At 43.5% G+C, this 14,924-nt stretch overlaps 1 protein-coding gene across 1 annotated transcript in view; it reads left to right on the top strand.

The window, feature by feature from the left end:
* Positions 1–4,083: 4,083 nt before the first annotated feature.
* stk24b (serine/threonine kinase 24b (STE20 homolog, yeast)) overlaps positions 4,084–14,924 on the top strand; it is a 30,672-nt gene continuing 19,831 nt past the window's right edge. Inside the window, exon 1 of the mRNA XM_017683533.2 lies at positions 4,084–4,757. Within this exon, the coding sequence (XP_017539022.1) occupies positions 4,716–4,757 (42 nt within the window). The 5' untranslated portion in view covers positions 4,084–4,715. The remainder of the gene's footprint in view (positions 4,758–14,924) is intronic.

Raw genomic sequence — 14,924 nt, 5'->3', positions numbered from 1 at the left:
TGCAGTCACCTTTAATATATCCATGTTTTAATTGAGCAGCCTTTTCAGACTGTGGGCAGCCCATCTATAGTTCTAGACTCAGCAGCGTTCTGCATTTGGTCCTGTGTAAAACACTGTTGTTTCCTGTCAGACAGGCTGATTTTACTCTGACAGTCTTTAGCAACTCCAGCCATCAGAGCCCATTCATCACCTCTTATTCCATACGCTGCCCAGCCCTTCAATACATCAGCTAATTAAAGTGCTCCTGCCTGCTGCTGCTTCCACTCACACGCATTACTGTTAATTACTCCAACATTCTGGACCCTCCACATAGCTGCACAATGATTCATTGGCCAGCGCAGCACAGGACGTTATCTCAAACACAGACACAGACGCGTGTGACCACCACACGCACAGACGCGCACACACACACACACACACACACACACACACACACACACACACACACACACACACATACATATGAGATAAATATGAATCTACAGTTATGAAGGGTTAATCATTTGATTGGAATGATGAAGTTTTACAGTAGAAGAGGAAAAGAATGGTGAGAAAAGAGAAGAGAAGAAAATAAAAGAGAGGAGAAGAGAAAAAAAAGAAGAGAACAAAGGAGAGAGAAGAGAACAAAGAGAAGAGAGAAGAGAGGAGAGGAGAGGAGAGAAGAAAAGAGAACAGAAGTGAAGAGAAGAGGAGCGAGGAGAAGAGGAGAGGAAAGAAGAGAAAAGAGGAGAAGAGAAGCAAAAAAGAGAGAAGAGGAGAGAGGAGAAGAGAAGAAAGGGAAGAGGAGAGAGAAGAGAAGAGAAGAGAAGAGAAGAGGAGAGGAGACAAGAGAAGAGAAGAAAAGAAAAGAGGAGAGGAGAAGAGGAAAGAGGAGATGAGAGAAGAGGAAAGAGAAGAGAACAGAAGTGAAGAGGAGAGAGTAGAAGAGGAGAGAAGAGAAAAGAGGAGGAGAAAAGAGAACCAAAAAAGAGGAGAGGAGAGGAGAAGAGAGAAGAGGAGAGGAGAGGAGAAGAGAGAAGAGATGACACTCAACTTCCCTTTTTCAGTGATTTCAGTGATTTGCCATCGCTACACATATTTCATAGATGTGTTATACATAAACATAAAAACTCAAAAATCAGTTTTTTTTGTTATTTTATGACAAAATACAACAATAATTTATAAAATGTGGATTTAAATATTACTAACTATTCACCAAATTGGCTGTGCGAGGCCTGGTAGACACCAAAACTGTCACCATCAGACAGGCAGAGGAGAACATCAAGCTGCTCCAGATCTGAAAACATCCACAGGTGTTTCTGTCCATCCTTCCACTGTGAGAAGACCACTCAGTGCTGTGGGTCTGAAAGGACGTGTAGCTGATCAAGAAGAACCTCACTGAGAAAAGGAGACGGACACATCAAACAAAGAAGCTGCTGGTGTCCTCAGAACAATAGACTGTCCATCCCAGAGTCCAGACCTCATCACTGAATGCCTATTGCCATTTACACACACACACACACACACACACACATCGCGCCGTTTACATTGTGTGTGTATTTCATGATGAATGGACCAAAAGAAACAGCTCAACTTGACTTTGAAAAAAATCTGGTTCCACTGACTCACACTGAGCGTAAAGTTTACTTTTGCTTCTCCTGTAAAGTAACCGAGGCTTAGCAGCGATGAGCTGCCTGTTTTTTCCTCAATCCTGAAAAATGAATAACTGTTTTGACTGGAAAGTAAATAAATGAAGGATAGTTTTGAACAGGACAGTAAGTAATATATGACCGCCCTTCGTGAGGTTGCAGCCCAAAACAGGTCGAGGAGGTCCTGCTGATGTACATTTAAAAACAAACTGTGTCCTTTCAGCCTTAATTACAATAGTCATTGTGTGTACTGATGCATATGGTAGAGAGAGAGAGAGAGAGAGAGAGAGAGAGAGAGAGAGAGAGAGAAGCACATAGAGGTATAGCCTATGAAGATAAGGAGCACCCAGGGAATCAATGAGTAAACACAGGCCATGATTGACAGGTCATCCCAACCAGAGGAAAAACTCTGCATTTTATCATCACTCTGTGAAGACCCATATTTACAGGCCTGGGCTTCAGACGTGTGAGTGGGATGGGGGGAGGTGGGAGGAGAGAGAGAGAGAGAGAGAGAGAGAGAGAGCAAGCAAGAGAGAGAGAGAGCAAGAGAGAGAGAGAGAGAGAGAGAGAGAGAGAGAGAGAGAGAGAGAGAGAGAGAGAGAGAGAGAGAGAGAGAAAGAGAGTGGGTACACTTGAAGCAAAGCTTGACCGCCCATCCATCACTAAATATCCACCCAGTTTTCACGGGGGTGCAGGGGGGCCAAGAGCCCGTTTGAAGAAAATTGAGCAGATTTGAGATGAAGAGGCCCTCTGGAGGAATTTGAGAGTGTTTGAGGATTACGAGAGGTTTTTATTCGCAGCATACGGCCCGGCTCCAGACGCCGTCTGATGCCTTAGGTGGCATGGCTCAGCCGAGCAGTCCAGTAAATAGAGATGGGAGCGATAAGGATGAATTCAACCCACACACTTAGACAAACTTGCTCGGCATATCAGGCCCAGGTCTCATTCACGCGTTTAAAGTGATGTAGTGAGCTGAAGATTCAAACACATACAAACAGCAGGTCCTGAAATTCGAAAATGAAGCCATTTCAATGTATGAGACTCATTCATGAGGGAAGCTTAAGGTCAGAGCATGAAACCAGCCAGCTTTTCCTTCTTAACTGACAGTTAGTGCGATCTAGTCTGTGTGCAGATGTGTGAAAATGTAAAACCTTTAAGCACTGCTATAAACTGTATTTAAACACTCTCCCTCCCTTCACGCAGCCTTGAGTGGCTCGTACTCCCGATGGCTCTTCGTGTTTCCATCAATAGCCTATTTGGGCCTAGTAAATTCACAGAGGTCAGCGGGGAACTTTAACTTGAAATTTTGGACACCGTAGATGGAGGTCACTGTCAGTTTGATATCCAGTGTCCTCATGATACAGAACAGGCTATAGATCTGTACATTACTGACATACAGAGGCCCCTCACATTTCATTGTGAAATGTAGAGCAGAGTCGCCATCTAGTGTTCAACATGTAGAAAAACATCTGTACAATATTGTAGAACGTGTGCTAGCACAGTTTGAACACGGGGTGGCGCTGCAGTCCCGGAGTCCGTTCATTCGGTATCGACTAACTGCAATAAAGCAAAGTGAACAGGGATTAAACGCCGGTGTCCTGAGAGGCCTTCAGACCCATCCATCCATCCATCCATCCATCCATCCTTCCATCCATCCTTCCATCCATCCTTCCATCCATCCATTTTCTAAGCCGCTTCTCCGTCAGGGTCGCAGGGTGCTGGAGGGTGCTGGAGCTGCACCCAGGGGCAACTCAGCTTGCCTTCAGACCTTCATGTGGAAATGTGGACATTAAATGAATGAATGAATGAATGAATGAATGAATGAATGAATGGGGACCGATCCGCCTCAGGGAATTTTTCAAAGTCACAAGTATATGAAGAACAAAATGCAGCCATAAAATATCAGTGCCACAACAATAAAATTAATAACAATGAAACGACCAAAACTAAAATTAAATGATTAATATGAATATCACTATTTTTAATAATAATGGAAAAAAAGTCAAGCTGTGTCATGAAAAATTAAATGATAAACATGACAAACTTTGATTTTAAGCCTGAATAAAAATACGTGTTAACTCACTGCTGACCCCCCTCAACACCCCCCGCATCCATCCCCATATGCAGGCTTAAATAAATAAATAAATAAGAACAACAATGAAATAAAATAAAATGGAACAAGTTAAAATAAAAATAATAAAACACAGGTCTGTAGCTTTTGTTGAAGTCAGGAGTGCATGAAGAATATGAACCATAACACGTTAAGCCCTGTAATCAACAACAACAACAATAAAAATGTCAGTGTAGCTTAAAATGGAATATTTAAATAATTACATTCCAATAAATAAATAAATAAATAAATAAGAAAAATGAACTAAAATAAAATAAACGATAGCGCGCTGAGGAGGGTCCTCGCGCCCCTCGCGCCCCTCGCGCCCCGCCCTGATGCCCCAATGACAGCGCTGACAAGATGGCGGCGAGCTGGAAAGTGAAGTGAGGATGTCAACATTTGTGATTTGACTCGAAACGCGCGGTGTTTTCCCCTCTCGGTGCCGTCGGGGTGGTCGCGGTGTAGCTCGCAGGCTGCGCGGGCGCCGAACACAGCGCGGTCCGGCCGTTCAAGCGCGCTGCGGCGATGTTCTGGGGCCAGCTAAGCTAAACCGCATACGCGCCCGAAGAAAAGCTTCCCGGAACCGTTAGACGAGCGTCTCGGCGGCTCCTGGAGTTTCTTTACACGCGGTGTTTTTGTCCAAGGATCGAGCCGTTTCTTTCCTTCTCGGTGTCTGACTGTGATGTCGTTGTTTTAGAGTAAAACAAGCGGCTAACGAGTCTCGGGTGGCTGCGTGAAAGCTAGCGAGGCTCGGCCGGCAGCTCCCCGAGGAGGGGAGGGGTGTGTGCGGTAGCGGGGTCGCTCTGAATCCCGGTGGACCTGCCGCGTCTCTCTGTGGATGCTGTTTACGTCGTTTGTGCCCCTTTTAAGGAGCGAGAGTGTTTCAGCCCCCCTGCTTGAGAGTGCTGTACCCGTGTGGAGACCGTTGTTAGTGACTTACTGGCCAGTTCTGGGGGTAGAAGTGCCGAAGTGTCGCCATGGCTCACTCTCCGGTCCAGGGCGGGCTGCCGGGGATGCAGGTGAGCTGAACCTTTCACTTATCAGGACTTAGAAACTCTCGACTTATACGCCTGTTTTAAAGAGATAAACGTTTATATAGAGATGAGGTTTCCTGTCCCGTTCGCCGGGGTCTTGTTCGAATTCTCCCGTTCCACCTTAAATGGAGCAGCAGTTCCGTTCTGGCACCTGAGGCTAGAATGGAACTGCTGCACCATTTAAGGTGGGACTGGAAAATTGGAAATGTTCAGCTGTTATATAAAGTAGGTTGAGTTTTTATTTATTCATTTGTTTATTTATTTTTTGTTGTTTTTGACGCACATAACTGAACCGAATAGCCCAGGTTTGGTTATAATTTCCTATTAAAGTGGACTCGGCTCAGTGAGTCGAGTCACATCTTGCTTTGCTTATTAATTTTAGAGCCTGTAACGTTGAATGAGTTACAAAACTGTGAAATGCTTTTTAACGGCTTAGTTCACAGCAGACCACAACGCTCCCTCACTCAGGAAATGAAGTCATTTCTCTGCAGTCACATCTGAAGACCAAGAGAAGTGGCTCTGTAAACGCACTGCTGATACAACTTTGGAGTCAAAGCGTAAAACTGGCCAAGGCTGTGAAATCCCACTTTATGTGAACTCGGTCATGAAAGCTGCAGCTTCTGTGGAGGTTTTCTGTCATTCAGCATTGAATTGTCAAGCCGCAGCAGCAAGTCTGGCAGGTGTGAAACGCTTTCTAACCCCACGGTTTGAACTGATGCAGCCCCTCAAAATAGATTCTACCACACGTCCGGTAGCTTTTACTTACATGTCAATTAAATGAATGATGGAAAGCCTCTACGGCAGTTCGCCTTGGGCCGATATTATCGAATATAATCGAATTAAGTGCCGATATTCTTCTTGTTTCACATGACGCATCTTTATGTGCTTAATTAGCTAGAAGTGTATAATATGTATAAGGCTAGTTTCTAATTAAGTGCACGCAAACAGAACATCACTGACTAATGAACTGCATTTATACGCACTCTCGAAAGTCGTAGATAATACTGTAAATGTACAGCCTGGTGAAGAAGTATGGGCTGCATGCAAATGGAACAAAAACTCTTTCTTTGAGTTCTTTACTCTCCAGTAGAGAGTAAAACGGACGAGCTTGACCAGAGGAAGCCTTCCTGTGCACCTGTTTCCACTGTTTCGGTTTCCAACTAAACATTGAATGTAAATTTATATACCGGCTGAGGCGAAATGCAAGCTGTTTTGCAGCTAAGGCTCTGTAACACTCATGTGTGTTATGTCGTCACTGAATTCGGATCAGGAGGATAGAGTTTATCTTGGGAATTCTGCAGTACATTATTGTCCAGTTTCATGAACTGAGCGGTCACATTTAGGCCCTTTTGTCCCCTTACCCCAAAAGGCCAATATTAGCCCGCATATGTTTGGTCTTTGAAGTTCGCTCCTTTAGTTTTGCACTTGACCTACAAGTTGCAATTGGAATGGTTTTGTGTTGGAGCTGCATTGTGTGTGTTAGGAATGGTGGGCCGAACAATCAAAAAGACACGATTTTCCCCTCACTCCAAATACAGGGTGATTCAAAAAGATTCATCTGAGTTAAAAGTGCCGTATTTTTACAACTGTGAAGCTCGTAGGAACCAATCACACTCCGACTGAAAGAGGAGGTCATAGAGTTTCTGACTGTCGCCCTTCAGTCTGAGAGGAGATGAGACCCCTGATGAGAAAGCGTTCAGTAAGAGTGAATCCGGTGTTTCAGAGCGTTCCACGTTGGTTCCGCAGTGCTGGATGATCTCCGATATCGCATTGAAAGAGCCGTGAGTGCAGCGACACCTGACACACTCAATCCAGTGTTGGGATTAGATTAAGATTAAGAGACCCTTATTAGTCCCACAATGGGGAAATTCCACCTCCGCATTTAACCCATCCGTGAAGTGAAACACCACATACACACTAGTGAACACACACACACTAGGGGCAGTGAGCACACTTGCCCGGAGCGGTGGGCAGCCCAATCCGCAGCGCCCGGGGAGCAGTTGGGGGTTAGGTGTCTTGCTCAAGGACACCTCAGTCATGTGCTGTCGGCTCTGGGGATCGAACCGGCGACCTTCCGGTCACGAGGCTGGTTCCCTGACCTCCAGCCCACGACTGCCCCATGAATTTGACTGTGGTGTTAATGTTGTCTGTACAGCTGGAGGAGGTTCATATTGAGCTTCTGTAAAATTACTTAAACTTTATGCTCATTTAAGCCATTTACAGTTAATTGTTCTATAATGCTTAACAAATGAAATAAATGATTTGAAATCGTGTTAATTTTTCCGAATCACCCTGAACAGTTGATCAGCAAAGACATGTTTGGTGTCTGAAGTTTGCTTTTTACGTTTTGCACTTGAGGTGTGAAGCAAATTAAACTAGCAAGCAATGGAGGTCAGAATGTTTGTGGCTGCTACAGCCGTCTTATATATTAGACTCATAGCTGCAGCACAGAACTGAAGGAGCAGCAAACGCGTCTGGGCCAATCGACTGTGTTTGGGGGAGCGGAAGCGTGCAGGTTAGTTTTTTTTTCAGTGAATCATTTCTTTAACACCATTATCTTGAGCATCATTAGTGGTCAGTCAGAAGCTTGGTTCCTGTGTGACTTTGACTTCTCAGGCTTGGCAGCGCTTCAGTGCGAGATGGAGCGTTTTTATTAAGACTCTTATTAAGTCGCTTTGCACCGAATTGCACTGTAAGCCTCTGCTTTTGTGAAAGTGCTTGGGGAGAAACCTTTTCAGCCCAGCTATGGTCCATTGCACCATGATCCATCAGATGGATATGGGGGGTGAAATTCTATATTGGATGGGAAGAAAGAGAAGGGAAGATGGATGGACGTCTCCATGGAGCAGCCATAAGAACTGGGTCACTTGCGTCTCCTATTCACACTCGGACCATGCAACTGGGCTGCCCTCGGGCAGGAGGAGCAGCCCGCCATATGAAGGGAGGAAATGGCATATTGTTCGTTAAGAGGGAGATGGGGCAAAGATGGCCATGTCGTCAGAGACCTAATCTTCTCTGAGAAACTGAGCACAATAAGTGTCAAAATTTCAGTACTTGTTGAAAACTCCGAACAGTTCAGCACTAACTTTAGATACTTTCACTGACACTGTTGTTTATGTGAGTATTTGAGTAATAGAGGGTATATTTTTATTATGAGTGGCGTAATCTGTTTTAAAAGCCATTAAGATAGAAAGGCTGTATTTTACAGCTAGCTATTAATACAAGCGATAAAATTGGGTTGAAATTCACTGTAGCACACAGCCTCATGTGGGCTACTGCTTATAAAACTTAGAAATATGAAAAATGTATTAGTAGTAATAATCAAGATAGACCATTTTTCTGCCATGAAGTTGTAGTTTGCAAGCATCCATGAACTGCTGCTGGGTCACAGAGGAAGCTCTCTGTCTCTCTCGGTTTTTCTCTGTGTCTCCTTTGCAGCGTGTCTGTCTCTGTGTCTGTCTCTGTGTCTGTCTCTGTGTCTGTCTCGGTGTCTGTCTCGGTGTGTCTGTCTCGGTGTGTCTGTCTCGGTGTGTCTGTCTCGGTGTCTGTCTCTGTGATTGCAGCCCAGGTAGAGCTGGGCTGTATTTAAAAAAAAAAAAAAAAAAGTCCATGCATGCTTAATACTGTTATTGTGTGTGTGTGTGTGTGTGTGTATGTATGTATGTATCTATATATATATATATATATATGTGTGTGTGTGTGTGTGTGTGTGTGTGTGTGTGTGTATATATATACTTTTAATGTAGGTCAATGAAATGAGTTTTTTTTTTTATCAAGTAATTTTGGGCTGTTTCTTTCAGTTCATTCATCTTAAACTGTATTTACATTGTAAAGGGCAACAGGCATTTTCAAGTCATACCAAAAAATGACAAAAATGGAGATGGTTTACTTCCTGCAGCAGTGATACACGCGTACAATGTTCTTTTAAAACAATCTGAAGCACCTGCCAGATCACCTACACACAAACTGAAGTCTTGTGCAGCACCAGTATAGACAGTATTGCCCAGCACTCGAAGCAGGTCGTTCTCCTCCGTCCAGCAGAAGGGCTGCACCAAGCTGTGGAAATTCATGCCTCCACCTGACTGCGGTGAGACTTGCATGGCGAGTCTCACAGCACAAAGTATCAACTCCCCACGCATTCACAGAGCCGGAAACAGGGCAGGGGATCAAGACAAACTCTAAAAGAATTTGTTGGCTGTTACACCTGTCAGTGTGCGTTGGGATCAGGATTAAAAATGCTGTGAGTGCCAGTGGGAGAGCGCTAAGCATTAGGGCTGAATCAGGAGGAACCGCCTTCATCAGCTGCATGATGGGCTGCTCACATGACAGCTGCTAATAAATCTCCCCCTGTGAAGTGTTCAAGGTCTGCCCCAGAGTGATCGAGAGAGAGAGAGAGAGAGAGAGAGAGAGAAAGAGGGTGCAGAGAAAGAAAATGTCTAAGTAGGTGTGATACATCACTAGTTGACAGGACAGAGATTGGCAATCAAGCTTTCATAGCCTCTGTCAGCACCGTCCATTCTCTCTCTCTCTCTCTCTCTCTCTCTCTTTCCCTCTTTCCCTCTTTCCCTCTTTCCCCACCTCCCCCCCATCCCACCCACACATTTGGTTCTCTTGTACATGTATATGACACATGACTAGACACCATTGGGAAAATATTTGATTGATTTTTCTGACCGATATTGTGACCTACTTTAATTTTTTTTTTTTTTTAAATAAAAGTTTGAGGCCTATTTTTTGGCCCTGAAGCCCATCATCTGTTTCTGGCTTGAGGTTTGAAGTCTAAACATAGTGGACCAGGCTGACAGTCAGTTGTGACTGTGTTGTCATGTATGCAGCACAAGGGTGTTTCGTTTCTTCTGGTTGGTCCAGCTCTTCTACAGGCAGTTCACAAGCTCCATGTTATTAGATTAATATTCCACTTAAGGCAATGTTGTCGACAGTATTGGGTGTCAATAAAATTGAACTCCTTCAAATTGCAGTTCTGTCATAAAACAGGTTCATCTTTCAGCCCGAAATATGGCTGTCATTACTTCATTCAGGTGCTGAGGCCTATTTAGAGGCAAATAAAATACATTCTGATGTGTTCTGTCCTAAATTGTCACTCGTGGGCTGGAGGTTAGGGAACTGGCCCTGTGACTGGAAGGTTATCGGTTCGATCTCCAGTGCCGACAGTCTATGACTGAGGTGTCCTTGAGCAAGACACCTAATCCCCCAACTGCTCCCCGGGTGCCAAGGATAGGGCTGCCCACCGCTCTGGGCAAGTGTGCTCACTGCCCCCTAGTGTGTGTGTTCACTAGTGTGTATGTGGTGTTTCACTTCACGGATGGGTTAAACGCGGAGGTGGAATTTGCCCGTTTGTGGGATCAAAAAAAGTATCACTTAACTTACTAACACTGGGGATGTAACGATATACTGAGCCCACTATTTGATTCATGATACTGGATCCCTGATTTCGTATTCTCACAATATTTAAAAAAAATAGAGTGTAGAAAAATTATGACTGTTATATTGTTGCACAAATTAGTAATGGCTTGAGAAGACGGAGGCAGGTGGAGTGCTGGAGTTTAGTTGTTGATTGGTGCTGATCAGGGATGCACTGAAACTTTGGTTACCAATTTTGTTTTGTCCATAAGTGGCACTTTCCTTTGCAACTTCTCTTATGAGTTTATAACTTTACAACTTTTCTCAGCAGGGTTCAACATTAACTTTTTCCCCCAACTTGCTCAGTCAGGCAAGCAACCTGAACGTTCACTGTCCCGACCAAATTTCTACTGTCCCGAACAAAAAAATAAATGAGCATAAAGTTTATGTAATTTTATAAGTGCTCAATATGAACCTCCTCCAGCTGTAACCGACATCAGCGCCATAGTCAAATTTATCCCTTACTGGATTGAGCAAAATTGTTTTTTACTTGAATCCTGCCTCGATATTATTTAGCAAGCAGTTTTAAATGAAATAAGTTCTCTAGTTTTCTTAGTTCACTTTCCTGCCATGGTGATTATCACATTTGAGGCATCATCAGCATTATTATGCTAATTTAAATGCAAATTATTTACATTTATGGCGACTTACAATTTGATCATTTTACACAGGAAGGCGAAGGCAGAGTTAGGAGTCTTGCCCAAGCACTCTTATTGGTATAGTGTACGGTGCTTACCCAGGTCAGGATCGTACCCCAGTCTACAGCATAGAGGGCACTACACCAACCACTATACCACTATACGCTATACCAACCACTATTCCACTATACGCTATACCAACCACTATTCCACTATAGCTATACCAACCACTATTCCACTATAGCTATACCAACCACTATACCACTATATGCTATACCAACCACTATACCACTATAGCTATACCAACCACTATTCCACTATACGCTATACCAACCACTATTCCACTATACGCTATACCAACCACTATTCCACTATACGCTATACCAACCACTATTCCACTATACGCTATACCAACCACTATTCCACTATAGCTATACCAACCACTATACCACTATACGCTATACCAACCACTATTCCACTATACGCTATACCAACCACTATTCCACTATACGCTATACCAACCACTATTCCACTATAGCTATACCAACCACTATTCAACTATAGCTATACCAACCACTATACCACTATACGCTATACCAACCACTATACCACTATAGCTATACCAACCACTATTCCACTATAGCTATACCAACCACTATACCACTATAGCTATACCAACCACTATACCACTATAGCTATACCAACCACTATTCCACTATACGCTATACCAACCACTATACGCTATACCAACCACTATTCCACGCTATACCAACCACTATACCACTATAGCTATACCAACCACTATTCCACTATAGCTATACCAACCACTATTCCACTATACGCTATACCAACCACTATACCACTATACGCTATACCAACCACTATTCCACTATACGCTATACCAACCACTATTCCACTATACGCTATACCAACCACTATTCCACTATAGCTATACCAACCACTATTCCACTATAGCTATACCAACCACTATACCACTATAGCTATACCAACCACTATTCCACTATACGCTATACCAACCACTATACCACTATACGCTATACCAACCACTATACCACTATACGCTATACCAACCACTATTCCACTATACGCTATACCAACCACTATTCCACTATACGCTATACCAACCACTATACCACTATACGCTATACCAACCACTATTCCACTATACGCTATACCAACCACTATTCCACTATACGCTATACCAACCACTATTCCACGCTATACCAACCACTATACCACTATACGCTATACCAACCACTATACCACTATAGCTATACCAACCACTATTCCACTATACGCTATACCAACCACTATACCACTATACGCTATACCAACCACTATACCACTATACGCTATACCAACCACTATTCCACTATACGCTATACCAACCACTATTCCACTATAGCTATACCAACCACTATTCCACTATAGCTATACCAACCACTATACCACTATAGCTATACCAACCACTATTCCACTATAGCTATACCAACCACTATTCCACTATAGCTATACCAACCACTATTCCACTATAGCTATACCAACCACTATTCCACTATAGCTATACCAACCACTATACCACTATAGCTATACCAACCACTATTCCACTATAGCTATACCAACCACTATTCCACTATACGCTATACCAACCACTATACCACTATAGCTATACCAACCACTATTCCACTATAGCTATACCAACCACTATTCCACTATAGCTATACCAACCACTATACCACTATACGCTATACCAACCACTATTCCACTATACGCTATACCAACCACTATACCACTATACGCTATACCAACCACTATTCCACTATACGCTATACCAACCACTATACCACTATACGCTATACCAACCACTATTCCACTATACGCTATACCAACCACTATTCCAATATACGCTATACCAACCACTATTCCACTATAGCTATACCAACCACTATTCCACTATAGCTATACCAACCACTATACCACTATAGCTATACCAACCACTATTCCACTATACGCTATACCAACCACTATACCACTATACGCTATACCAACCACTATTCCACTATACGCTATACCAACCACTATTCCACTATACGCTATACCAACCACTATTCCACTATACGCTATACCAACCACTATTCCACGCTATACCAACCACTATACCACTATACGCTATACCAACCACTATACCACTATAGCTATACCAACCACTATTCCACTATACGCTATACCAACCACTATACCACTATACGCTATACCAACCACTATTCCACTATAGCTATACCAACCACTATACCACTATAGCTATACCAACCACTATACCACTATAGCTATACCAACCACTATTCCACTATACGCTATACCAACCACTATTCCACTATACGCTATACCAACCACTATTCCACTATAGCTATACCAACCACTATACCACTATAGCTATACCAACCACTATACCACTATAGCTATACCAACCACTATTCCACTATACGCTATACCAACCACTATTCCACTATACGCTATACCAACCACTATTCCACTATACGCTATACCAACCACTATACCACTATACGCTATACCAACCACTATACCACTATACGCTATACCAACCACTATTCCACTATAGCTATACCAACCACTATTCCACTATAGCTATACCAACCACTATAGCTATACCAACCACTATTCCACTATACGCTATACCAACCACTATTCCACTATAGCTATACCAACCACTATACCACTATAGCTATACCAACCACTATTCCACTATACGCTATACCAACCACTATTCCACTATAGCTATACCAACCACTATTCCACTATAGCTATACCAACCACTATTCCACTATAGCTATACCAACCACTATACCACTATAGCTATACCAACCACTATTCCACTATACGCTATACCAACCACTATACCACTATACGCTATACCAACCACTATTCCACTATACGCTATACCAACCACTATACCACTATAGCTATACCAACCACTATACCACTATAGCTATACCAACCACTATACCACTATAGCTATACCAACCACTATTCCACTATACGCTATACCAACCACTATTCCACTATACGCTATACCAACCACTATTCCACTATAGCTATACCAACCACTATACCACTATACGCTATACCAACCACTATTCCACGCTATACCAACCACTATACCACTATACGCTATACCAACCACTATTCCACGCTATACCAACCACTATACCACTATACGCTATACCAACCACTATTCCACTATAGCTATACCAACCACTATACCACTATAGCTATACCAACCACTATACCACTATAGCTATACCAACCACTATTCCACTATACGCTAAGCCAACCACTATTCCACTATACGCTATACCAACCACTATTCCACTATAGCTATACCAACCACTATACCACTATAGCTATACCAACCACTATACCACTATACGCTATACCAACCACTATACCACTATACGCTATACCAACCAATATACCACTATACGCTATACCAACCAATATACCACTATACGCTATACCAACCAATATACCAAATTATATATCAATGAAGGTTTTCTTTCAGTTTTGGATTTGCATCCTGAATTTTGTTTTCAGTTTTGGTCAAGAATTTCCGTATTGGTGCTGATTTAGTGCTGACAGTTTTATATTTTTATTGTTCAGACAATGCAGTTGCATTTGATTTCCTTCCATCCATCCATCCTCCAAGCCGCTTCTTGGGGTGCGGGGGGGGGGGGCGGGGGGGGTGCTGGAGCCTATCCCAGCAGTCTTCAGGCGGAAGGCAGGATACACCCTGGAGAGGTCGCCAGTCCATCGCAAGGCAGACAGACAGACAGTCACTCACCCAGGGGCAATGTAGCATCTACAATTGGCCTGACTGCATGTCTTTGGACTGTGGGAGGAAACCGGAGAACCCGGAGGAACCCCACACAGACACTGGGAGAACATGCACTCCACACAGAGAGGACCCCGGTCGCCCAGCCGGGGAATCGAACCCAGACCCTCCTCGCTGTGAGGCGACAGCGCTGCCCACCACGCCACCGTGACGCCCTGCATT

This window comes from Pygocentrus nattereri, chromosome 30, assembly GCF_015220715.1.
Source record: "Pygocentrus nattereri isolate fPygNat1 chromosome 30, fPygNat1.pri, whole genome shotgun sequence".
In the NCBI taxonomy this organism is placed as follows: domain Eukaryota; kingdom Metazoa; phylum Chordata; class Actinopteri; order Characiformes; family Serrasalmidae; genus Pygocentrus; species Pygocentrus nattereri.
This window is presented reverse-complemented; position numbering and strand designations above follow the sequence as displayed.